At 53.8% G+C, this 26,357-nt stretch overlaps 1 protein-coding gene across 1 annotated transcript in view; it reads left to right on the top strand.

Annotated features, from left to right (window-relative positions):
- Window positions 1–26,357, top strand: part of ADAMTS2 (ADAM metallopeptidase with thrombospondin type 1 motif 2) — a 252,663-nt gene extending 226,306 nt beyond the window's left edge. Inside the window, exons 12-22 of the mRNA XM_032628799.1 lie at window positions 942–1,117; window positions 2,269–2,402; window positions 6,740–6,863; window positions 7,881–7,961; window positions 9,647–9,813; window positions 11,903–12,062; window positions 13,962–14,094; window positions 14,897–15,104; window positions 16,562–16,691; window positions 17,604–17,693; window positions 23,628–26,357. Coding sequence (XP_032484690.1) covers window positions 942–1,117; window positions 2,269–2,402; window positions 6,740–6,863; window positions 7,881–7,961; window positions 9,647–9,813; window positions 11,903–12,062; window positions 13,962–14,094; window positions 14,897–15,104; window positions 16,562–16,691; window positions 17,604–17,693; window positions 23,628–24,085 — 1,861 coding nt within the window. The 3' untranslated portion in view covers window positions 24,086–26,357. The remainder of the gene's footprint in view (window positions 1–941; window positions 1,118–2,268; window positions 2,403–6,739; window positions 6,864–7,880; window positions 7,962–9,646; window positions 9,814–11,902; window positions 12,063–13,961; window positions 14,095–14,896; window positions 15,105–16,561; window positions 16,692–17,603; window positions 17,694–23,627) is intronic.

Raw genomic sequence — 26,357 nt, 5'->3', positions numbered from 1 at the left:
ATCACCCTTTCTTTCATGGTCCCCATCAAACACTGAGGCTTCTTGGTTCTTTCTCCACAAATTTCTCAGATTGTTATTTCCACCGATTTCCCCTGAGAACATGGCACTGTGCAAGGAGCCTCATGGAAGCCAGCCCCTTCCATCATTCACTCTACAGTGCTATATGCTATACATCCATCATCACAGCAGAACATGACTTTTGCCCAAGTCTCAGGGGGGGCCTTGGGTTCTGCTTGGCTGAAGCTCCCCAGCTCCTCCCAGGGTGCTGACCTGCCACGCCCCATCACCCTGCCTGCCATGGGCACCTGTTGGCCACCATCTGGTGCCTTTCCTGTGGGGTTAGTGCTTTGTGGACTGCTGGTGTTCTCAACAAAGTAAGGAAATTACAGAAACATGGCCCAAGTTTTCTTGAGGTGGAGGAAAGCTGGAGATGGAGTGTCCACTGTGTACCTGACACTTGTTAAGAACACTTGTAACAAGATTCCACTACTTCAGAATTGCTCTGAGTTCCCAGCGTGTGTGAGGCCCAGGCCCAGGCCCAGATGTAGGGGAGCTCACGCAGCTCCACCACCCTGGGGCTTATGGCCGGAGGCACAGCAGAACCTAAACACCCTGTTACAGCTCACTGTTGGTTCACCGCCACAGCTACAGGAGCTGGGATGGGGTGGGGGGTGCACAGGGGCTGAGTAGATGCTCCCTTCCCATGGGACCCCCGAGAGAGGATTACCAGTGCCTTCTACAGTGATGCTCCAAGGCCCTGGAGGCTGGGGGATAGCCCAGGTCCTGCGGCTGGGACAGGGCAAGGCCGCGTCCCTTCACTCAACAGAGCTGCCCCCTGACCCTCAAGGATCAGGGATTCCCCCCAGATCCCACAAGTGGCACCCCATGTGCTGGCCTCTTCCTGGCACCGAGCTGCAAGACCTTTCTGTTTTCTCCTCCAGCCCAGCCAATGGGGGCCGCACCTGCTCAGGCCTTGCCTACGATTTCCAGCTCTGCAACTCCCAGGACTGCCCTGATGCCCTGGCTGACTTCCGTGAGGAGCAGTGCCGGCAATGGGACCTATACTTCGAGCATGGTGACGCCCAGCACCACTGGCTGCCCCACGAGCACCGGGATGGTGAGCCCTAAGGGGAGTGGGCATTCAGTGTACAGGCCAGGGCTCACTGGACCACTGATTCTGCATGGGCATGCCAGCAGAGTCCACCCTGGGCAGGGTGGCTGCCGGCTTGGGGCTCACGGCAGGACTGCAATCCCAGAAGAGCCAGACAACTGCACCTGGCCAAGGATGCAGCGAAGAGGGCGGGGCCCAGCTGGCCCCAGGCTCCTGTGCTCGCCACCCAGTGGGCAAGGCTAGCGTTGCGCCTTTACCCTGGCTCAGCCATGAGGCGGAGGGCAGGGGCGGAGCCTGCCAAGGAATCAGGTTACTTCTGACCTCTCATCTTTCAGTGGGAGCTCTCAGTTCCAAGTGACTTGAACTGGTTTAAGCATCAAAAGGCATTTGTTGGCTCCTAGAACTGAAAAGTCTGGTAGTTTCAAGCATGAGAGTGTTTATATTTCATTTGGGTCCCCCTCCCACTAAATGATAGAGAAACACAGTTTCTCTTCCTTCCAGGCATTGGGCAGAGGAGGGGAGTGGGGACTGGGGCATGCTCTGCTGTCTCCATCACCCCATGTGTGTCACACCGGCTGAGCACCTGTTGCAAGCCCCACATGTGCATTCAAAGAGGCGGTGCCAGAGCAGACAGATCCCCCTCTCAGAGTGAGGCTTTGGTCTGGCGAAAAATCAAATAATAACGTGGTGTCATAGTGACCATGGAGGTAAATGCTGAGAAGGGAAGGTGCCAGAGACCCGAGACTGAATCAGGGGGCATGTTATTTGGGGTTTCAGAGGTTGACTGAAAAGGGTCTCCAGGTAGAAACCTGGCGAACAGCCATTTTCCCTTCCCCTCGATATGGGGGTCTCTGGGCAGGGCCTCGGTAATCTGAGACCTGGCTGCACCAGCAACAGCCTGGCTCAGTTGGGAAAAGCTCTTCCTAAGTCCCACACAACAGGGCCACGAAGGGGGGTGCAGTTATCTGCCCCCTTTCGCTTTCTCTCCCGGCCCAGGGCAGGCATGTAGGGGGCTGGGTGAATCATAAGAAGACCCTCCTGGGTGAGAGTTTCTCCTTGCAGGGTGCTTCCCTTTAGCAAACTTGGGAAGGAAACTGCAAGCAAAGTGAGCGGTGCAGCTGGCCCTCCTCACCAACACCCCACTGCTTCCCTTCCAGCCAAAGAGAGATGCCACCTCTACTGTGAGTCCAAGGAGACTGGGGAGGTGGTGTCCATGAAGCGCATGGTGCATGATGGGACGCGCTGTTCTTACAAGGACGCCTTCAGCCTCTGCGTGCGCGGGGACTGCAGGGTGAGTGCCACGAGGCCAGTGCGGTGCCACAGGAGCAAGGGCAGCTGCAGCTCACGGCCTCCGCTTTCTGGGGCTTTGGGAGGATTCACTGAGGTTGAGCTTGCAAACAGCATCTAGATCAGGGCAGGCTCTCAGCAAATGTTGGTTCCCACCCCCTGCTCCCTGCTGCCCTGCTCCATGACAAGCGTTCTCAGACTCGAGTCTGAGGAACCACCTGAGGAGCTCAGGGCCCCACCTCAGAGATTCTGCTTACGTAGCTTGAGGCTGTGGCCCAGAGCATGAGTTTTACCAGTTTTACCAGGTGATCTTGATGCACATGGTCCCTGGGGGACCCCTTGTGAAGCACTGCCATGTCCTTGCACTCCTCTGGGCACTGGACAGCTTACCCTCGATCAGGGTGGCCCACCATGGCCCTCGTTGGTTTGGCTCTTTGTAGAAATGCCCTGCTGTGTTTTCTGTTACTTTATTGTCTTTGGCTTCGATCTTAGGCTGTTACAAGAGACAACTGTGGGGCACACTCGGCATAAAATAGTAACATGAGTGCAGAACTGGCCCGTCCCCTAGAAATACCTGGAAGCCTCTGTGTAGATGAGACTGATTGTAGGTGTCAAAGAGGCTGATTCTCATCTTACCTTCCTGAGAAACGGGCATCCTCAGGATGTCCCTGGCAGAGAGCCTGGCAGAATGCCACAGGGCCCCTGGCGGAGACGGGTGAGGCTGGAAGAGCAGGGAGGTGGGGTGTGGAGTAGCTGGAGGCAAGCTCAGGGATTCTCTCCAGCCACGTGATTTCAGTAGGACTGCAGCCAGCAGGGAGCGCAGGCCATACAGTCTGCTCACACTCCAAACACTCAGCCAAATACTTAAAGACAGCAGTGTCTCCCCTGTACCTGAGGGGTTTTAATTGATGGAGGTGACCAAATGATGACACAGAGAAGTCAGTGCCATTGGAAGAAGAACTTACATTTCCTGAGGGAAGGGTATGGCATGCTGTGCAGGGCCACATGGAGAAGCACCAGATTCAGCTGCGAGGCAGAGGGAGCAGGAGAAAGTCTGGGCCAAAGCTTTTATTGGGGTTTCCATGGGAAAGGCAAGGCAAGCAGAGTAAACAGCTTGGGATTGGCCAGTTTGAATAATTCTGGCAGGAGTGGTCTCTAGATTCCTGGTATCTGACCCTGGGATGATTTAGGGCAGAGACATATTGGCTTAGTGTGTGAGAGTTTGATAAAGGGAGGAATCAGTTGGTTTGTGTATGAAAGGTGTGCTTCCATTGCTGTCCCTAAGAACTGGCTAGCTCTTCTTGACTAGCAAGATTTTTAAGATGTCAAAACATCATAACACACAGAAAATATTAAAAACTCTGATTAAGAGAGGCCGTAGCATGGGAAACATTTAGTAGTGGAAGTAGCTTTAGATGGCAACTGTGCGTATGGTACAAACATAACAGGGACGTAGGAACACTAATTCACCCTCTTGGTTAGTGGGCGTGTCTAGAACTTCACTCCTGACATTGACAACTGGAGAAGAATAGGGTATTTCATTAATTAATGGTGACTTTGAACAGATAACAGTAGAATGATAGCGTTTTGCATAATTAGAAAATGTTTACATTTATATATGGTCACATTGCAAAAGTTAGAAAACAAAGGAGACAGAAAGAACGAAAACACACAAAGGAAATGGGAGTGATAAGATGAAATGTAGGAGTCCTCACAATACATGTGAATGTGAAACTCTTAAAAGAATCTAATATCCAAGTGGATGCTGTCAATGAGAGAATATCAAAACACAATGACTCAGGAAGTTTCAAAGAGAAATGATAGCAAAAGACATGTCAGGAGAATAAAGACACACACACACACACACACACACACACACACACACACACACAGAGCAGGGAATCAAGAATTAAATGAGGCCATAAAGATTCTGATTCCAATCCCAGTTTGGGGTATTTTCCCCTACATGTCCAACAAGCAATCCTCTGACACCAGCTGGATGTTGTGGGCTGAAAAAAATTGCATAATGTGAGAGATGTTAGTTAAGTTTTATTTGGGGCAAAATGAGGACTATAGCTCTGAGGAACTGCTCCAAAGAGGTAAGCGGAGGTCAGTATTATACGTGATTTTAGTGAAAGCGGGTACGTGCAGTCAAGCACACATTGTGGCAGAGGCTTGCTGCTGGTCACCAGGAGCTGATGTCGCCATTAATGATTTTGGTGCTTTCTTAGATAGAAGATGCAAGAATTTATGGGTTCATAAAATCTTCTCCTGAAAATATCTAACTCTCTGAAGGCCTGTTCTGCCAGTTTTTCCCAGAGCACAAGAGTGCCTCATTCTTGATCTCCACCCTGAACTTTCTGGCGTGTTGAAGGTCAGCGACTGCAGTGGCTAGTGACCTAATCCTTGTAGAAGCAGAAGGCAAGTGCCAATTTTTAGTTGGCAGTGTCCTAAAATTTAACTCAGTTCTGACACTACCTACCCAGAGATAGCATCAGATCCCACAAGTTAAGGCCTCAGTCCTATAAGAAGGCCCCCTGCCTTCAGATGCCAATCACAAGTCCAGGTTGTCACCTGTGCTTCTGATTAACAGGCTGTAGATTGGAGGTTCCAACAACCCCTTCCTTGGGTTCAATTAATTTGCTAGAGTGACTCTTAGAACTCAAAAAACAGTTACTAGATTACCAGTTTATTATAGAGGGATATAGCTCAGGAACAGGCAGATGGAAGATGCTTAGGGTAAGGTATGTAGGAAGGAATGGAGCTTCCAGGCCCTTCCAAAGCATGCTGCTGTCCCCAAATGTTCACCAACCCAGAAGCTCTCCAAACCCCACCCTTCTGGGTTGTTATGGAGACTTCATTACAGGCATGACTGACTAAATAATGGGTCACTGACCACCTACTCAACCCCCCCCCCCAATAAAGACAGCTTTATGGCTCTCACCACAGAAAATTCCAAGGGTTTTAGGAGGTCTAGCCAGAAACTGGATGAAGACCAAATATATATATATATCATAAATCACAATATCACAACTGCCCTGGCTGGACAGGAGGCTCTCCCCTCCCTCCCTTCCTCTCCCTCCTCCCCTCTTTCTCTTCCCTCCTCCTCAGCATCAGCTTCATCCTTCAGGCAACGTGTGACTGTTTACAAAGACCATATCCTCTCATCTGGGCAACAGCCCTGGCAGGCCTTGCTGCTCTGACTCCATGTCACAAATGTGGAAACAAACTCGAAGTTTCTCTGAGACTGCATTGCCAGGAAGTGGCTCTGTAGCCCCTTCATAGTCTAGAGACCCTGCCCTCAAAGGTCTTTGTAAGACAAAAGTCAGAAATCAAAGAGCAAAACTAACAGAATATTGTGAAGCAATAAAAAAAAATTTTTTTAAGTGTGTATTTTAAGAAAGCAAAAATAAAATACGAAAAAGATGTATCAAAAAAAATAAATAAATCAAAGAGCAAAGGGAAAGGAAGCAGTCTCACAAGAGGCGGTGATAGGAGGATCCTGAGGGGTGAATTGGCTCTGGGCTTTCTGGCAGCCAGGGCAAAGAGGGAAACCTGTGGTGCTATGGTGCACTCAGATCAGACGGCGAGCAGACCAGCTAGGAGAGGTTGTCTTCCCTGCTGAGTGTGGTCACGGATATGAAAGTGGCCTCAGGCAGTGTGTTCAGACCCAGGGTCTGCTCCCTGCAGAGCTCTGGGGCCCTGGGAATGGTGTGCTATCGGCAGGGCTATAGAGAGTAACAGAACCGGAATTTGTTACTGCCTCTGCCAAGTGGCCCTGGGCAAGGAACGGCCCTGCTCTGTGTGGAACAATTTTCAATACTAGAGTGGACAGTGTTGAGAGGATTGGTTGAGAGAATGAAGGCAAAAGTGTTCCTACCAACTCTTGTCACCTCCTTCCCAGACACCCTGAGACAGACTGAAGAGGACATTGTTCTTGGGGGCAGTGTGAGGGAGGGACATCTTGGCCTAAGCTTTGGGTGCGAGCCATGGAGGGACCGCCTCTGGGGCTGCGCTGCGTGGACAGCCGGGAGAAGGGGCAGAGGCCATGTCTGATACGTCCATTAGGACACCAGCGTGCTGTGGCAGGGCAGCTTCAGGACCAGGCCCTGTTTAGGCTGTACAGAGCCCTCCACAGGTCACACTGTCCAGACAAGTGGATGAGTGAGGGGGAAAGGCTGGTCCTTGGGTGGGCACACAGGGTCTGTCTTGCTCCAAAGCCCCCTCTCCTTCCCCTGCATCAGGAACTGCTAAGAAGGGGTGCCCTGACCTGGGCTGTGGAGGGAGCAGGTAGGGAGAGGGAGTCTCGAGTGTACACTGCACCTCCCCACCCCTCTGCAGAAGGTGGGCTGCGACGGGGTGATCGGCTCCAGCAAGCAGGAGGACAAGTGTGGTGTGTGTGGAGGGGACAATTCCCACTGCAAGGTGGTCAAGGGCACATTCACACGCTCGCCCAAGAAGCTCGGTGAGTGCGCCACTCCCTCCCCCTGCCCAGGGCACCCAGGCCTGAATGTCTACAGCACCTGGCCGGGTGGCTCTGACTGGGTTCTCAGAGGTTTGTGGGAGAGGGGGTGTAAGTCTGGGAGGGTGAGGTGGAGAGAGAATCAGGTCAGGGGCAGCTGTGCCAGGCCCCAGGGTGGGCAGGGACAGGGATAATGCCAGGGTATATGTGCACAGGGTGGGTCTTAGAAGTCTTTATTTGAGGGCACCCTCCCCAGCCCTCCAAGGCTTTCCGGTCGCCAGCTGGCCTCCCTTGCTTGCTACCCCCAGCCACCTGTCAGCAGGACTTTGATGGGCTGTCAGTGCAGCCTGTGGCCTAGGGACATGTAAGCCTGTCCCCACAGGGCCACAGGATGGGGCTGGGGAACTTGGGGTCCCTGGCCAAGATGGGCTCTGGGAAAACAGACCGCTTGGTGAGCCTCCTTCCACAGTGGTACCTCCGTCTGGCTTCGGTGCTCTGGGTGGGCTTGCAGCAGCTGACTGCTCTACCTCTGTCCAAAATGGTGAGAAGCCACTCTTTTGGAAGAAGGCCATGGGACAAACCTGCCAGACTCCACTCAGAGCTGGTGCCAGGGTGCCAGGAGCTGACCTTCTGCATCGCCCCACGTGAGCAGGCTGTCTTCAGTTTGCGGATTAAGCCGCCGAGGTCCAGGGAGGGCAAGCAGTTTGCTGAAGGCCTCCCTCCTGGATGTGGCATCTTAGCTCCGTGCCCAGGTGTGACTCCAGGCACACTCACGAGGACGCCCACTAAGTTTTCAATGGAGGAAGCTGAAGGAGCACCTGGATTTGAAGATGAGCAAAGGGCTGTGGCTGGCTGGGATGTGCTAGCTTTCCCGTGGACCCCTCTCTGGGTGGGCAGTCAGAGCCCATAAAACATTGGGGGCTCTGGAACCACCTTCGAGGGCAAGGCCCTCCTGGCATTGTCTGCATTCGACGGCCTCTCCCTTCTCATTTGGCTTTGTCTCCCCACATCCCAACAAAGGTTACATCAAGATGTTTGAGATCCCGGCAGGAGCCAGACACCTGCTTATCCAGGAGGCAGACACCACCAGCCACCACCTGGGTGAGTGTCGGAGCCCAGGCAGTGCGGTGAATCTGCAGCCTGACTCTTCCAGGGATCAGGGGCCCAGCTGAGAGGCGTGGCTGCAGCCCCATCTCCCCTGTCCCTGGCCTGGCCCACCTGGTGGACGTCTCCTGGAGTCATTTCCCAATGGAGAGGCCAGGGGTTGGGATCAGAGGGCAGCAGCTGTGGAGGGACATGTGTTTAAAACATGCCACACCTCCCCACCCTAAGTCCATCTCGAGGCCAAGGGGGAAACCCCCTGTCCACTGGAAGGCAGGCAAGGTCCTTAAGCAGCGGCTGCTAAGGCCAGCTGGTAGATGGACTTCTATGACGTATTTGCATTTTTTCATTTAGCTTCATTTTAAATTCAAGTGATTCTTTTGGAATAGGGATTCCTGGCATCTGCTGAAAATTTGGATGTTCTAACAACTCTGAGTGCCCCCTTCTCACATGGCAGCCCCCTGTGGGGCTGTGCTCCTCCAGGCTGCCTAGGGCTCCTCAAAGGGGCTTCACCCATCCATGCCCCCCACCAAAATGTAAGGCCAAAGGAGGAAGTGAAGTAGGAAGTAGGTCACTGAGGGCCTTCCTCCAATTTGGGCCCCGACCTTCCTCCCTGTGCCCTGGAGGCCAGACTGGGTCAGGGGCTCCATGACTGCCTCCATCTGGTCCCCGCCACTGACGTGAGACAGACAACCACTCTTTTTAATATGAATTTTTCTTTCTTCCTTATTTTAAGAGGAGACTTTATGTTGCTATCCCAAAATGCAAAGCCAGTGGCACTTGCCTTAAGTAGAAGGCAAATATGAAAGTTGATCCCTGAAAAAAAAGACACTTCTATCTAAACACTGTTTCCTGCTCTCCCTGCACAAGAGGAGGGAGGGTTAGTGACAAGCTGAGGACCTCCTGGCGCCCGCTGAGGCTCTCAGGGGATTCCAGGAGACTTGTGAAGGGAATGATTTCCTAACTCTGTGATCCCATGATTTTTGTGCCCAGTCTGTGACACCACCTAAGATCTTCCAGCAGACCCCCAGCAGACACCTTCCACTGTGGGAAGCATGGGGCTTCCTGACCAGTGGATTCTCAGCTCCTAGACATTCTTTGTGGATGCCTAGTGGCCTGAGTGGTCCCCGGGCCAGGTCAGGCTTCTTTGGGTTGTAGGGAACTGGTGGGGACCCAGGCCGAGCCACAGTTACCAACAGGGTGGGGAGACATATGGGACGTATGCTCACCCCAGGGCAGGAAGCCCTCACCCAGCCCTGTGCCCTGGTGTCCAGCAGATGCCCCTCACCCGGGGGGCTGGGGCAGGGAAGGCAGTGGCTCTGAGAGTCCACTGAGTGTTCCAAGTAGACTTGCTACTGCAAGTAGGTGGCCTTGATGCCTGCCGAGTCCCTTGCCATGTAGCATCTCCTTCAGGGCCTGAGGGGCAGATCCAGGAAAGGGCCCTGGGCCTGGCAGAAGGGCAGGGTTAGAGGGAAACTTAGTTTTGGCTGAGAGACAAAGGGCAAGTCAGGTTCCCAAGGTGATTTGGGCTGTCAGTGGGACTGACGGGCCCCTGGCAGAAGACAGCTGGGAGACGAGGGGCTCTGCTCCCTGTAACTCCCCCAACCTGTTCAAACCAGCATACCCTGCCAGCCTTCCTGCAGTTCTGCCCCTGGATGACACTGGCTGTCTTCTGCCATTCTCAGCCGTCAAGAACCTGGAGACAGGCAAGTTCATTTTAAATGAAGAGAATGACGTGGATCCCAACTCCAAATCCTTCATTGCCATGGGTGTGGAGTGGGAGTACCGGGATGAGGATGGCCGGGAGACGCTGCAGACCATGGGCCCCCTCCACGGGACCATCACTGTGCTGGTAAGTTGAGGCAGGGGCCAGGCCCACTGCGTCCTGGCTGCCCAGACAGGGGGCAAGTAGCTGCTAGGGAAGGGATGGAGGGGTGCCTGGGAACCCTGAGCCTCCCTGCATACTTCGGACCATGCTCTGAACGGCCTCTCTGGCCTGACTTTTGGACCAAGGGTCTCTATCTCTGTGTCAGAGCAAGGAACAGACATGGAGCCACCAGTTGGGCTCTGGGCCCTGTATCGACCCCTGGGTGACTAAAGACAAAATCCCCTGCAAGCGATTAGGTTTCCCCCTCTGGGTGACATTCATGACCACTTTTCATCATGCTTATTCATGTCTGCCACTGTATCCAAACCCAGCCACTCTCTGGGGGTGACCAATGGGGCTCAGGAAATTGGACTGCTAGACCCAGGTCACACTAGACTTTGTCCCTGAACAGGACTGGACCCCAGGTCTCCTGAGTCCAGGACCACAGGCTGCTCCTGGTGATGGGAGTACAGAGGGGGCTTGATTTCCTGATTCACTTATTAAAAATTAACTTTAATTGCATACATAATACATTTTATCAGTAAAAAAAGTTAAAACACTACAGGTAAGGCTCAGATGACTTTTGCCCCTCCGTTAAGGTGAGCACAGCATGGTTGGGTTCAGGCACCCGGACCCAGCGCCCCACACCAGAGTGCGCAGCTGTGGGGATGGGGTGTTTCATGTGCGCTGTGCTCTGCTCTGCTCACCTCGGCTGCCTGTACTTTTCATCCCCAGAAACGCCTTTGGTGCCCGCCTTTGTCAGTGCATATACAGTCAGGCTTCAGTATCTGCCATTTCTGTATTGGTAAATTCACCTACTGAAAGTATTTCTAATCCCAAAATCAATACAGGCATACCTCAGGAGATACTGCAGGATCGGTTCCAGACCACCGCAGTAAAGTGAATATGGCAATAACGCAAGTCACGTGAACGTTTTGGTTTCCCAGTGTGTGTGATAGCCTTAGGTCTAAGGAAAACAATGTACATACCTTGATTAAAAATACAAAGCAAAAAATCAGTTACAACAATAACATCAAAGATCACTGATCAGAGATCACCATAATAAAAGTAATAATAATGAAAAAGTTTGAAATATTGTGGGAATTACCAAAATGTGACCCAAAGACACAAAGTGAGTAAATCCTGTTGACAAATGGCACCAATAGACTTGCTGGATGTGAGGCTGCCACAAAAGTTTAATCTGTAAAAAAAACGGGGCTTCCCTGGTGGCACAGTGGTTGAGAGTCCGCCTGCCGATGCAGGGGACACAGGTTCGTGCCCCGGTTCGGGAAGATCCCACACGCCGCGGAGCGCCTGGGCCCGTGAGCCATGGCTGCTGAGCCTGCGCGTCCGGAGCCTGTGCTCCGCAACGAGAGAGGCCACAACAGTGAGAGGCCCGCATACCGCAAAAAAGAACAAAAAAACAAAAAAACGTAATATCTGCGAAGCACAGTAAAACAAAGCGCCATAAAGCAAGGTCTGCCTGTACTTGCAGTGGAGCAGGGGAAAATGTGAGGAGGTGGAAACAGGCAAGGCTCTGCTTCTTGGTTCAGCTGCTACTGCAAACAAGCGTCTTTTTCACACTCTATTTACTGCCATGTTGTCCACATTTTTGTGCTTTCGGGGGATGATTTCATTGTTTAAAATGGCCCCAAGCATGGGTCTGGTGTTCCTCTGATCAGGAAGCTGCAGGTTTACCCTAAGGAGAGAGCGCATGTGTTAGATGAGCTGCGTCCAGGCACAAGTAACCAGGTGCTGGCCGTGAGTTCAGTGTTAATGAATCAATGGCATGTACTAATTAAGGTGTCTTTAAACAGAAACGCACATAGAATAAGCTTATGCATTGACTGTTAATGAAACTGTCACGACCAGAGGTTCGCAGGCCCTGATGCCATGTTCCCCTGCGAGCAGCGGTTCAGTACTGGCAGATTCGGTGTTTGCCGGGACTTTCTAGAACCTGAGTACCGTGAATAATGAGACTTGGCTGCGCATGTTCCTCGGGCTGACTTTCCTAACCTGGTCGCCGAGGGAGGGTGGTGGTGGGCAGACACATTCACGTCTGTCTCCGGGGCAGGTCATCCCGCAGGGGGACGCCCGCATCTCGCTGACCTACAAATACATGATCCATGAGGACTCGCTCAATGTGGATGGCAACAATGTCCTGGAGGACAATTCCGTGGGCTATGAGTGGGCCCTGAAGAAGTGGTCTCCCTGCTCCAAGCCCTGCGGTGGAGGTGAGGGGCCTTCTCAGAGTTGGGGCCCCAGAGGAGGTCGGGGCCGAGCGGGAGGGGTCTCCTGGATGAGGAGCTTCCTAAGTCCATGGTCCCTGCTGACCGCCTGGCATGAGGGATGTGCCCGGTATGAGAACACTAGACCCAAACCAGTGACCCTTGCCTGGGTGACAAGGGCCTAGCCCCACTAGGGAGGTGCCAGAGGGTGGGCAGGAAGAGCAGGTGCTCAGGGCAGCCAGGGGGCATGTGTGGGGCTTGGATGACACCAGCACCCACCTGCATGGTGTGAGAGGGAGGTCCGGCCTGGCGGGAGGTGGCTGTGAGGGTGTGGCTTGGATGGATTACTGTGACACCATGAGGCAGGTCACAGGAAAGGCTCAGGCCATGCTGGAGACCAATGAAGAGGCCCCCTCTGCAGAGATTCCTCCTAAGATCCCCCCTTTCCGAATGCAGAAAGGCCTTTCCTCCCTGGGGCAGGGCTGGGTGCAGAGAGGTCCCACCTGCTTTGGACCTCAAAGAGTCCACAGTTGGGTGGGACATAACAGACAGACAGGAAGTTCTGATCTGCTCAGTGTAGTCACTGCTCCTAGGGGGCTGGAGGAGATAAAAGGCAGGAGAAGAGAGCTCAGCCTGCAGGAGCAGGTGGCCAGGACAGACCTCCTTCAGGTGCCATGAAGTGTCCCACGCCTAGACAACAGAGGGAGTTTGCCCAGTGTGCGGGGCACCCACTGCCAGGCCCAGGCAGATGGAGGGCTCATCTTCCAGTGCTCCTGCCTGGGCGGATGGCACCCCAGGCTTCCACTGAGCCTCCCGGCCCCCTGGATTTTATCAGCACATCCTGCTGAGTCTCCCTCCTGTGTATCTCTTGGACTCATCTGCTGTTACCATCTTCCCAGTCCTGGCACCATCCTCGCTACCCAACTGGCCCCGTGTGTCCACTCTTGCCCTCAGAGTGACCTATTAAAGGGGCAGATCAGACCATACCCCTTTCTGTGATCACAGTTTTCAGCAGCTCCTTCTGCTCTTGGGATAAAAAACAAAATTCTCCTCATGGCCTCCAAGGTACAAGCAACTTGCTGACTTCTCCCACTGCCGTTGGCACCCCCAGCCCGTGCTCACTCAGCCCTGTCCACACTGGCCTTAAGTGCTTTTCCTGGACATGCCGTGCTCCTGCCTCAGGGCCTCTGCATAGGCCATCTCCTCCCCGGGGAGCCCCTTCCACCGCTTTCCCACTAAATCAGCACACCTCCATCCTCTGTTTCCTGGGACACACCCAGATGCCCAGGCTAGATCAGGCTGCCCAGTCATATTCTCTCATGTCTAACCCACTAGGCTGAGGTTTTGAGACTTGGCACTGTTGACATTTTGGAGTCTATAATTTTCCATTGTGGGGGGTAGTCCCGTGAATTGTAGGATGCTGAGCAACATCCCCAGCCTCTACCTGTTAGATGTCGGTGGCATCTCCTCCCCCAGTTGTGACAACTAAGTGTCCCAGACATTGCCAGATGTCCCTGGGGCAAAATCTCCACCAGCTGAGAACTGCTACACTAGACTGGCTGGAGGAGCCTTGCAGACTGTATTCCATGTTTAGCTATGTCCTCAGAGCACATTAATTCAAGGTGGAGTAAATGACTAAACAGCGGGAGAGGAAATAGAACCTTCCCTCCTGCCCCAGGAAGCCAGGCAAAGGGCAGGAGAGAAGGGGGCTACTCTCCCTGGCCTGTCACCCTCACTTGGCCTGGGGTGCTGGGTAGACACCAGGCAAGATGTGTCCCTGCTCGACCCCCCCACCCCATTAGCAGGGCGGGGAGAACAGGGCTAAGTGACCTGAGGAGCCACCCCTCCACGCCTGCTGGAGGGCCCCTACTGTCCCACTGAGCCCCCTCGAGCTCTCGTCTTCAGGGTCCCAGTTCACCAAGTATGGCTGCCGCCGGAGGCTGGACCACAAGATGGTGCACCGAGGCTTCTGCGACTCCCTCTCGAAGCCTAAAGCCATCCGCCGGGCTTGCAACCCACAGGAGTGCTCCCAGCCCGTGTGAGTGCCAGGACTCCCCGGCCCCCCAGCCCCACTAGAGGAGGGGAGGGAGAGCCCTGGGGCTCCTGTGGAGGGTGGTGCAGGATCGGGTTCCCTGGATGCTCTGAGCCTCACGTGCCCTGAGACGTTTGACCGATTCTTCCTCACTCACCACGTTCTATGGAGTCTAAGATGTTGCAGGCTGTGCAGCGCCCCCCTACTTCAGACCTGCTGGACAGAAACAATAATGTGCATCTTAGAAATGACAACAAGTGGTAATGCTCAGATGGGGAAGCTGAGGCTCCGAGGGTGCAGGGCTTGCTTCTGGTCCCGTGGTAGATGTTTCCCAAGCAGCTCATTCCAGAGGCGGAGGTCTTGGAATGGCCACAGCCATGACCCCTTTGGCTCCGGGGTTTGACAGGGCTGCATTTCTGGGCCCAGGTTCCTTTTTCGGGACCCTGAGTGGGGAAGATGGTGGGTAAAAGGCAGGTGGGGGCCATTCGGGGACAGGTGCTGAGGGTGTCCATGCTGCTGCCTGGAAGGGTTGGTGATGTCAGCGGAAGCTGAGGCCAGAGGGCAGAGCCAGGAGCCTAAGAAGAGACAGAGGCCGGCTCTCCATGGCCACACCCCAATCGGGATCTCCCAGCCGTGGGCATGCTTGGGTCTGCAGGACCTCAGGCAGGGGCCCAGCTAGCCTCCAGGGCGCCTTCCTGACCGTAGGTAAAGATGCGCCTGGAGGAGCAGGCTGCCTTGCTTCTGTCCATCAGGGCCTCAGCCAGGGTGATTCTCCAGGGGCTGACCGTGTGCTGCTCTGCCCTGACAGGTGGGTCACGGGCGAGTGGGAGGCATGCAGTCAGAGCTGTGGGCGGACGGGCATGCAGGTTCGCTCCGTGCGCTGCGTTCAGCCACTACACAACAACACCACCCGCTCCGTGCACACCAAGCACTGCAATGACGCCCGACCTGAGGGCCGCCGGGCCTGCAACCGTGAGCTCTGTCCCGGTCGGTGGCGGGCCGGACCCTGGTCCCAGGTAAGCAGTGCCCCGGTCCTGTGTCCTCAGCCCCCAAACCAAGCTTGGGTGGGACTGAAGTGGCCAGGGCGTTGCACCTGGGCCTGGATGCAGTTCTTGCCCTGGGCCACGTCCCGTAGGTCTCAGGGCACCCGTGGTTCCACATGGCTATGGGAAACTCAGTGGGATATGTATCTTTACTCTGCAAGGTAGAGGCTCCCATGCTCCTGGGGACAGGACCCCCAGGAGACTGGGGACAGCCTGGGCTCCAGGAAACAAAGGGAAGCCTGGGCTTTTGTCTCTGGGGGCCAGAGGTGCGGCTAGAAGGCCGGTCAGGCTTGCAAGAGGAAACACGGGCAAGGGAGGGCTTAGACTTGGGCTGGAAAGGATAGTCTCGGGCTGCAGGAGCCGTTCTGGGGTCAGGGCTGAGCTGATGTGAGCACTGACATCCAGCCTCCGTGCCTGGTGGGTCAGGAGTTGCCAGGACCAACCTTGGGCTCAAAGATTTGCTCAGAAGTTGCTGTAGTCATGGTTATGCTTTATTACAATGAAAGCACACAGCGTAGAATCAGCAAAGGGAAAAAGTGTTTTGGTGAAGTCTGGAGGAAACCAGGCACAAACATCTAGGTGCCCAGGATCTTCACTGGGGATCAGTCACGTAGGCATCGGGTGCCTGCGTGAGTGACATCAGTTACTGAAGCCCCAGACCCCAGAGTGAAAGCAGATGCTCACCATAAATCATCTTGTTGGTGTAAACCAACCGAACAAATTGGTGCGGCCTGATCCAAGGCTTCAGGCACGCAAAAACGCTCTTACCAGACAGACCATTCCATGAACTTGGTTCCCAGGAGTTGCCCAGGGGCCAGCCCTGAAAATAAGCCTTTCTTGGGACTGGGCAGGTTTGAGCAACCCCGTCTGCTGAGTCAACCCTTTGTCACACACAAGGCGAACACTTGAGAATCATCCTTTGGCAGGGCTGGGCTGAGTTGTGAGCAGAGCCACGAGTCCGGGCGTGACTGCTCATTCGGGTCCCTCCCAATGTGGTGAGGCCAAGGGGGCCCGAGACTGGAGGGGACAGTGAGGGTGCTGATGGTGTAGAACCTTGTGTCCAGAGGGAGGGAGGGTCCTCTGCCGAAGCCTCCTGGACCCAGGCAGAGCTTTCCCAGTGGCCCCCAGTGCATAGCAGTTCTTCTGGGCCTTGGGTCTCCTCTAGCCAGAGGAGGGAGGTGCTCGCTGAGAAGTCAGAAGTGCCAGGCCCTATCTGGCCCTGCATATTTGTTCTCTCTAACTCACTCTAGAGCCCAGGAGATTGAGGCAGCTGCCCGGGGCTAGGGCTAGGCAGGGCAGGCCTCTAGCTCACCCTCTACCCTTTGTGCCTCCCCACCTTTCACGTATTGTGGGGTCACCCGCTTGGGGAGCCCTTTCAGACCCAGCCTAACATGGGAAGCGGGCCCTGACTGGTAACGCTCTGCCTGCAGTGTTCGGTAACCTGTGGCAACGGCACCCAGGAACGGCCGGTGCTCTGCCGAACCATGGACGACAGCTTCGGTGTCTGCCGGGAGGAGCGGCCTGAGACGGCCAGGATCTGCAGGCTTGGCCCCTGTCCGCGTAAGCCTTCTGCATGCAGCAAGCCCAGGGGGCGGGGGCAGTCCAGGCAAATGCGGCTCTTCCCACAACTGGTCGAACTCAGCATCTGTGGACTTGAAGGAGAAGCTAAGCCGCCCAAGCCTAGGCTGGGACCTTTCTCTGGCAGGAAATGGAAGGAACTGGCATTTGCCATGCTCATCTCCAGGCCAGGCCCTAGTGAAGGATGGTGTGGACTCAGTCCATCCCTGCCTTCCTGGCACTCCCTTTTGGTCTGGGAGACAGAAACCGGATTCACAGTGACTGCATATCGGGGCTCAGCCCATGCCCATGCGAGTAGGGGGTGCCTATATGAGTAGGGGACGCCTGCCGCCCTGCGAGGAGAGCAACCAGAATGCTGGCTGCGTGTAGATGCCTGGCCAAGTGCTGGACACACGTCAGCTCTTTCGGTCCCCACAACAGCTGAAGACGTAGATCCAGTCATGAGTCCCTTCTGCAGAGCAGGGAGCTCGGGGGGTCAGGTGTGCCTCCCCCAGCTGAGGAGAGGGTAGATCCAGGATTCACTTGTTCCCTGCACTTCCAGAGCCAGCACTCAGGGCACTGCTCAGCCCAGAGCAGGGCACGGTGGGGACTTGGAGGACAGTACAGAGATAAGGAGGCGCTCGTAGGGCCTGTGCGTGGGGATAGTAGCTGAAGCTACTCTGCGTAGCTGAGACCCGGATGCTTGGTGTGGGAGAGGCAGGACTGGGCCTGGACAGGGTGCTTGGGCCCATCTGTGCCGAGGGAGGTCTTGCAGGCCACGCTGGGGAGTTGGGGCCCTCCTGTCACCCCCTCCCTAGGATGCCAGAATCCAGGGAGCCCTTCTGCCTGGGGTGGGTGGGTTGGGTGCCCAGACCTGGTGCCCCAGCAGCCAAGACTCCTTTCTTTTCCCTTTAGGAAACATCTCCGATCCCTCCAAGAAGAGCTACGTAGTTCAATGGCTGTCCCGACCAGACCCCAACTCACCAGTCCAGAAGACCTCGTCAAGTAACCGGCCCGTTTATAACTCTGTCTCTGCCCTCCAGTGCATGCCCTGCGCCTTGTGGAGCTTGCCGTGGGCTCCCCTCCTCTCTTTCTATGGAAAACTGCCCTGACTCTTCCTGAGCGCTCTCTTGGTTGAATCTGTTTTCTCCGGGCCTCTGTGCTCGGCTGTCCCCTTTGGAGCCACCTGGCCGGGAGGGCCAGTCTCGCAGCGGCACGGCCCGGGGCACCGGCCTCTTGTGGGGGTGCCAGGACCTCGCGGTGATGGCTTTTAAAGGGGCAAAGATCTGTCGTGGTGCTGGAGGGGCCAGAGGCCAAAGTTTGAATGTGACCACTTGGTGACCGCCTTGCGGGGCCACATCCCTCCAGGCTGGAGCTGCGGGTCGGAAATCGAGGCGGAGCCCGCCCGTCCTCTTTCAAACGCCGCTTACCAGCGAGGCGAGGCCAGAGGGGTCTCGCGGGTGTGCAGTTTTGTTTCGCCATCCTGGGCGCCCGGCCCGTTTCCGGCAGTGTGTCGGCGGCTCCCTGGCCACCTCTGCTGTTGCTGCTGCTGCTGACCCTGTGCTGTGTGTCCTCCTGACTCGTGTGACTGTGGCCTGCTTCCTGTGGCCTTTGTGTCCAGCTCACACAACCCTTGGCCCCCGTACCCTGTCCCCTTGGGGGTTCAGGTCAAGCAGAGGAGGCAGGGGACGTGTCCCCGCAGTGGGACATCAGGACACACCACCACTTGCATTCTCTGTCCATTCGCTCCAATGGCCTTTCTCATCGTGCACACACGACCCCGTGCATGGGCGCGAGAGAGTGAGAGTGAAAGGCTGTCTCACGTGGATGCGGCCACCTACCCATGTGAACAACTACAGAATTACCTCAATTTTTATCGCTTTTTTGCTTAGATAAAACTATGTAGAAGATGCCTTAAAGTTGAAAGGTAACAGAATTGGCTGCTAGCAACCCAGGCAGGAGGCAGGCAGTGCAATCTAGAGGGAGGTGGCCCGCTCATCCACCTTTGGTCAAGGGTAAGGCTTCCCAGTCCAGTCCGTACAGGGCCCCAGGCACGGGCTCACCTCTGTGGAAAGGAGACCCGCTCCATGGCCTGAGCGGCCCTTCGGCACTGACTGTTGTTGGAGCCCCGGGCACTCTGCTGCCGGCGCTGCCTTACACCAGAGGGCGACTGGCCTGGCCCTGGGCGTGACCAGTGTAGCACTCCCGCCGGTCACCCCGCACTCTCCCCAGCCCCGTCCCCTGTTCATAGCATCCCCGCTGGACAGCGCCCAGCCCTCCCCTGGCACTAGTTACTGTTATGTAAATACTCGGTGTAACCCATACTAATTCTCATGACTGTTAACTTCCAACTTTGACTTAGGCAATGCGAGTGACATGAGTGACTCTGGGAAGGTGCAATACGGTCCTGAGCATCGTGCTCTCTGTCTATATGCACTTTGGTTTATCAGGGATATTTTATTAGTGTTTTGTATGTATTCAATGACGTATTATATAGGTTCCATTGTCGTTGCTTTTCTGGTTTTTTTATGAGACAACGTTAGTGTGTGCCAAAGTGACTGTGAAAATGACCTTTTACTCTTACTAACAGTGGAAAGACTTCCTGTCATGCATCCCACAAATAAACTCAATAAAAGTTCAGTGAAACTGGGTGCTTGGGTCTGGCACACTGCTGCCTCCTTCTCTTCATCTCTGTGACCAACAGTGCTGCAGGGATGCAGGTGCTGTTCTGGTCCATTACTTCCTTGGTTTCTGATTCCAGTGACTTTTCTGTCCCCCTTACCCTGCCTAACGTAGATACTGAGGGCCCCTCCCCCACTGAGGCATGTGCCCCCTCCTCAGGCATTTTTCAAAATGTGACAGCAGCTCGTGCAGACACCCCACCGGCATTCTGAGTTTTGAATCCTTAGTGCTAAACAAGCACCTTGCAGGAACACCTTGGCTGTCTCCTTGCGGATAAGTTCTCACAGTTGGGAAAAGGGCCCCATGTGAGCTTCTCCCCATCTTTGGGATCCCAGCCCATGGAGTGGGAATATGGGGTTAGTAGCTGAGACAGTGTCCAGGTCACCATGCCCTGAGCCACCATCAGGCCACTACCCTGGCTCCGGGCACAGCTGTCAGCCTTGGGTTACCTGTTCAGGGAGGGAACAGGTCTGTCTTAGGAGAGTCTGGGTTGGGAGAAGGGCAAGGCAGCCGAAGGTCTGAGTGCCTGGCCTGCAACATTCACACACGGGTACGCTCAGCTGTGCCTGCCTTGTCTCCCAAGGCCTACCCTCAGGAGCCACGGGGCCTGTGTGTCCACTCCCCTTGCTGACAAGGACCACACAGCAGGTCAGGGTCCAACCAGGGACCTCCTAATCTGGGGCCTGGGCCATGTCCTGCCAGGGGGCATCTCTCCCTCCCTTTCCCATGAAGGGGTCCTGTTCCAGGGAGGAGGGAGGTCATGAGAAAGGACGACCACCCAGCGCCATGGAGATGGGCATCAGGGCACAGGGCCGGGTTCCAGATGCCAGCCTTCGGGTGGGGGTCACAGTAGCTGTGGCTGGGGTCAGCCTGCCCAGAGCTCTGATCATTGAAAAACTCCCAGCCCAAGAGACAGGAGACCAAGACAACTGTGTCTGATGAACTGCATCCACTAAGTCTCCTTGCCCAGACAGATCAGGAGAAATACCTGCTGAGGGAACCTTGCCTAGAGCTGCGGGCAGGCCACCAACAGGGCTGCTCCAATAAAACTTTGATTACAAAACTAGGTGGAGGGACTGACTTGGCCCACAAGAGTGGTTGGCAGACCCTTACCCTAGACTGATGTGACACCCGCTTCTCGGATCCCAGCCTGGTGAAAGACAAGTGAGGGAGATGCTTGTTATTTGTGTGAAGGCAGAGGCACAGGTGACAGGAGAGGGTGTCTGTGTGGCAGGGGTGACCCCAGTCCCAGCAGCACAGCTAGGCCTGGCTGCATCCTTGTTGAGGCCTATGCCTCTGGCCTCCCCGCCCCAGCTGATGGCCAAAGCCTGGGGGAGATGCTGCACCTAGTATTACCAAAGCCCCCCTGTGTCTCCTTGAGGGCTGTCATGGTGGTTTCCACTCGCTTACCCCAGTGACTGCCAGGGAGGGGGGAGGGACCAGGAGGGGAGAAGGGAGCAGGGGCTCTGAGCATGACCCGCCCAGCTTCAAACAGGACTGTTCTGGTTTCATCTGTCTCAGATATTGGATATCTGTGTAAAATTTTATCCAAGGTTTTAAAACCCTGAAAGCCACATCTCAGCATCTTTTAGTCTGATTTCTGGAATCGACCCTCAGCACAAGGCCATCTGCCTTTCCCCTCCACATGTGAGCCTATTTCTCCATCTCAAGGTTAGGAAGACCAGGGCTTTTCCTAAACAGCCTATCTGTCCTTATCTCTTCATACCCTGGGTCCTGCACCTAGTCATGTTTCCTCCTTATTTTGGCCACTTAGAAGCTCAGAGTCCAGGTTGGGTCCCTCTCTAATGATACGTGCCTCTGTGTATTCTTCTTCCCTGCAGCATTGACATTCTAAAATCCATGATTTCCTCGTTTTGGACTTGCTTAATTATTCACATTGGTTTTTTTCACCTTTATGCATTCTTCAATTCACTGTTCTAGGCTCTGGTATAAAGGTGCATCCAGATAGAGCTCGGGGCTCTGCCTTTTGGAGCTTCAAGATAATGAAAAAGTCAGGCATTAGTTACCTTATCCAACAACTAAATGTGGACTTGGTAGCTGGGAGGGAATGCTGGGAAAGGGAGACCCATGGCACCATAAGACCACATACTGGGGGATTTAACCTGCAAGGGAAGTCAAGGGATGCTTGCCTGAGGAAGATGTGTTTCAGCTGAGCCTCAGGGATAAGAGGAAGAGGGGAGGCACAGTATGTGCAAAGGCCCTGTGGCCACAGAGAGCACACTGCAGAGCAAGGCAATCAAGGCCTGAATGAGACTGGAGAGGTGAAAGGGACGGGTCCTCGCCCTGAAAACAATGGAGGAGCAATACAAGGGCTTCAGTCTGGACAGTGACAAGGTCACATCTCCGGCTGAAGAACATCATTCTGCTTGCAGCAGGATAGCTAGATAAGAAGGAGGAAGAATGGAGACAGGCAGGCAGAAAGGAAGCTCTCACCGTGTTGCAGCCAAGAGGCAAGGTAGCTTGGCACTGTGGAGGCAGGAGAGAGGGGAGCGTGGACACATCTGAGAGCATCAGGGGAAATACTGACAGACCTGGAGATGACCGCACAGGGGATGCCCGGGGTCTGGCTTGTGCACATGAAGGGCCATTCTCTGAGATGGGTGGTGCCAGTGAAGGCCATGGGCTTGGGCCAGACATGTGGAATCCACTTTTGGGACAACAGGAGTTGAGAGGTATCTAGTAGCCTGCTGTGTCCAAGTGTTTGAAGCTCCGGGAGTTTGAGGTTGGTGTCCAACTAAGTAGGTTGCCAGCCTGTAAGGGAAAATTATAAGCTGGAGCACTGGCCATGCAGATGGCAGATGTCAGAACCACAGGCCCTGAATGGGAGAGGGCCTGCCTGTCTGTTACTGTGAGAAATTTCAGTGAGCTAGCATAGCTTCACATGCAGATGTAGAACGTGCCCTGTGTTAATGCACAGAGTAACCATGTCAGATGTGGTCCCCATCAGTGGCTGCCCCTTCCCTCCCTCCTTCCTTCACACCTCCCCTCTTTCCTTCCTTTAAATAGGAGATGAGTTCACCTGGGAGACTGAGGGGAAAGGAGGGCACAGCAGAGGTTTATGTGGGAAAAGTTTGAAACGCCCATTATGAAGAATAGAGAGTGACTGAGCAGGGAACATAGCTGGAGGGTTGGGCCCATTGAAGTCAGTGATCAGGAATTTATAATGGACCAAATATCCCCCGTTATACTGTTAAATGACTTATTCTTTTATGTTGAATGAATTTTTGTAAATCATCTCAATTTTTGTGTTGTGTGTGAAATTAGGTGTTAAGGGAAAGGGAAGGGGGTAAAAATTCAGGAAGAAGACAGCTGCAGCCAGGGTTGGAGCCAGGCCAGGGAGAAGACAGCCATGAGGAAAGAGGGAAAGAGAGAGACAACGATGGCTTCTGCAGAGAGTCAGGGCTCTCCATACAAGACAGACCATGGATGACCAGATCTTGGGTGGGAAAGAAAGAGGAGGATGTGCTGGGCAGAAGAATTAGTCTATGTGAAGGCACCAAGTTCTGGAGCACTTTGGAAAATGTCCAGAAGCTCAATGTGGCAGGGCCATGTGGTGGATGGAGCGGTGGCAGGACATAAGGCTCTCAAGTAAGTTGAGGCAAGTGGAAGAAATCCCAGATAAGTCTGCATGATTTTTGATTTCTATTTAGTCCCTTTTCAGAAACAAAGATCATCTGGAGAGTTTGGGTGAGGATGGGAACAAAATGTGGAAGAGTATGGTGAGGCCACAGCCAAGGCTCCGGGATGTGCTCTTTTGCATGCTAGGAATTGGTTCTTTTAGGTTTAATTTTGTTATAGTTACTGCTTAAAGATTACTGTAGAGTCAAACTGTGCCAAAGAATGTCATTGGGGTTACCACTGGGATATCAAATGTGAACATCTGATAAAGTCCCATTCTTTAAGATGAGCTTGGAATCACTCCCTGAGAATAGACAGGCCTCATTTCTGTCTCAGACTTTGAGAGATACTGAAAAATTTGCACTCAGTCAGGGCCTGCTTGGAGGAGGGGAGCATTGCTCACAGCTTGTGTGGCAGCACTCAAGGGTGGGGTCCCCGGATCCACCCTGCCCAAGGGCTGCCGGATATCAAAACCACACAGGCTTTCTGTGTGAGCTCGCTTGCCTCTGTGCTGTCTCTGGGCTCTTTCAAATGCCTCCTCCAGAAAACTGCTTCCTGTGGGGGAACAAGGTCCCCCTTATCTGTCCTTTGGTTATTTGTCCCACTTTTCTCTTTCAGAGGGCCGCTGCCAAGGTGACAAGTCAATGTTCTGTAGGATGGAAGTCTTGTCTCGCTATTGCTCCATCCCAGGCTACAATAAGCTGTGCTGCAAATCCTGTAACCTGCAAGACAACCTCACCAATGTGGACGACAGGGCAGAACCACCCTCTGGGAAGCACAATGACATTGAAGAGCTCATGCCCACCCTCCCAGTGCCCACTCTAGTCATGGAGGTGCAGCCTCCGCCAGGCACACCCCTGGAGGTGCCTCTCAATACTTCCAGCACCAGTGCCACCGAGGACCATCCGGAAACCAACGCTGTGGATGTGCCCTACAAAATCCAGGGCCTGGAGGATGAAGTCCAGCCACCCAACCTAATCCCTCGACGACCGAGCCCATACGAGAAGACCAGGAACCAAAGAATCCAAGAGCTCATTGATGAAATGAGGAAGAAAGAGATGCTCGGAAAGTTCTAATAAAAGATAGCATCAATAGCATTTTTTTTTTCTTGCTTATAGAGATATTCCATGGGATGGCAACTCCTGTGTTGTGGAGATGAAGTCAGACTCCTGATTCCAAAAGGTTTGGGGAAAACAAAGAGGGAGAATAATGTAAAAAGAAAAAAAAAAAAAATATATATATATATATATGTCCTGTACTGAGGTGGAGTGTGGGTTGGAGAGGAATATAGAGGTTCTACAACCCCCATTGATGAGGGAAGGCAGGAGGGATAACTCGGAGAGAGAAAACGTTTGCCCCAAGTTTCTGAGCAAGTGATTGGGAATCTTCTTTTCCTTGTGGTGACAACCCTGCTGGAGACGCAGGACATTTCCTGCCAATCTGCAGACTGAGACACAAGCCCCATGGGACTCTTGGGAGAAACGATGATTTATTTACTAAGTGACCAGTCACTAAGATGGGTGCTGTGAAGTGGAGGCCATGAACTCCAGTCTTCGAGGTGGTGAGGCAGGTGATGAAGATGAGTGTGGTGGCCAGCTGGCACTCCCAGGCTCTCCCAGGCCTCTGTTTTCTTCACTAACCCTGGCCTTGCTTGTCGCCTCTGGCCAGCCTGGCCTCAGACCCGGGGCTCCCCAGAGAGGCTCTCCCCTTCCCCAAGTGCATTGGAAGGATGAGGGAGGCATGCACTCTGCTGGAAAGTCCAATGAGTGGGCAAGGCTCACTTTTTTGTGTGTGTGAACATGCAGCTTAAACTTCCCAAAATGACAAGACCCAAGCACATTAGCTCCTTAGCTGGGCCTAGCCTGCCATGTAATTCTTAAGCTTTTCACGTCCAGGAAAGTTCTAAAGCCTTTGTATTCTCACCAGTCATAGATCTTAGAGAACTCTTTCTTATTTCATTCCCCATTCTGTGGATGAGAATACTGGGCTCGGGATAGGTGCTAAAAACCTTTATCGGAACCTGTGCATGTGTGTGTGTGTGAACCTCTGCAAGTGGTCCAAGGGACAGAGGAAGGGGGTAAAAAACAGTGAAGGGACATCTGGGATGATGCTTAACCTTCGAAATGGTTGAAAACTAGCCTCCCCATTTCCCCAGCGTAGCCTACCTCTCTCCCCTCTGCCACCATGTTCCACACTTGCTCATACATGTCCCAGTGTCTCCAAGGAGCTTGCTGGCTCCTAAGAACCAAACTGGAGAAACCTTTCTGAATTGTCTCATAGTATCACTTCTTTAACAAGATGTAGTGTGAAGCACTTCTGCACCCTCGTCTCTTTATCATTAGGAAATGTATCCATGGCTTTCCCTCGTTGGTTGAACCCATGGCAGCTGGTGCTACTCACGGGCTGAAGGACTGGGCAGTGCTTGCTTGGGTCCATCCTAGAATGTTGAGGAAGCTCCGCACTAACCCTAGCCAGAGTATTACTCAGTTTACCCAGCTTGGGGGCCACAGAATGGGAACACTCCCTTCTCAGATCACAGCAGAGCAGGGCTGTGTGTCTTGGGGGCTGGAAGACTTTAGGGAGGGGCCCCAGGTGGGACACACCCAGGGGGATCTCTCTTCCGCTGCAGGAAGAAAGATGCCCTCTGGGAACTGTAGGCCAGGCGGCCACGGCCCCATATGCCATACTCAGTGCCTTGGGCCATATATCCACAAAGTTCTCTAGACTAGATGGTCCTCAGAAGTCTCTCTGTATGAGGGCAGTGTTCACCCGCTCTGAGACACTGCAAATTTCCACTGAGCTTGAGACAGGTGGAGAGCTGGATTAGCAACAGTCCGGAGCTTCCAGAGCTGGCTGAGAGGCTTCTGCAGGCTGGGGAAGGCAGAGGATGTCTTTGAGCCAAGGTTTCCCAACACCAGGTTGAGACTCAGAGGTCCTCTTTGTCCACTGCTCTGCAAAGTCAGCTGAGGGGCCCAAGAGTCACTTCATGTTCGTGGTAAGACTAGTGCTGGAGTTTTGGGTCCTAGCTCTCTGATCTACTCCTTTTGGAAAACCCATGGAATTTCACGTATAAGCCTTTCATGTGTACTTTAAAGTTGTTTGTTTGTTTGTCTGGAGTATATTATAAATGGTGCTCAATAGCAAAGTCTTTATCAGATGAAGCATTACGACTATGTACTCCTGTCTGACAGGCAGCTGCCACATGGGTCATTTTGGTGCTGAACTCACATCACAACATTTTATCTTACTGATGACAGCAATCAGTACGTTTGTTTTTCTGTATAGTAAAATTTGGCTCCTTGGTTTTATAACTTATTAAAGTCAAAATGTCTGTGTTTTTGCACATCA

This window comes from Phocoena sinus, chromosome 3, assembly GCF_008692025.1.
Source record: "Phocoena sinus isolate mPhoSin1 chromosome 3, mPhoSin1.pri, whole genome shotgun sequence".
Taxonomy (NCBI): Eukaryota; Metazoa; Chordata; class Mammalia; order Artiodactyla; family Phocoenidae; genus Phocoena; species Phocoena sinus.
Note: the sequence above shows the minus strand (reverse complement) of the source record. Positions and strands in the feature narration are given on the sequence as shown.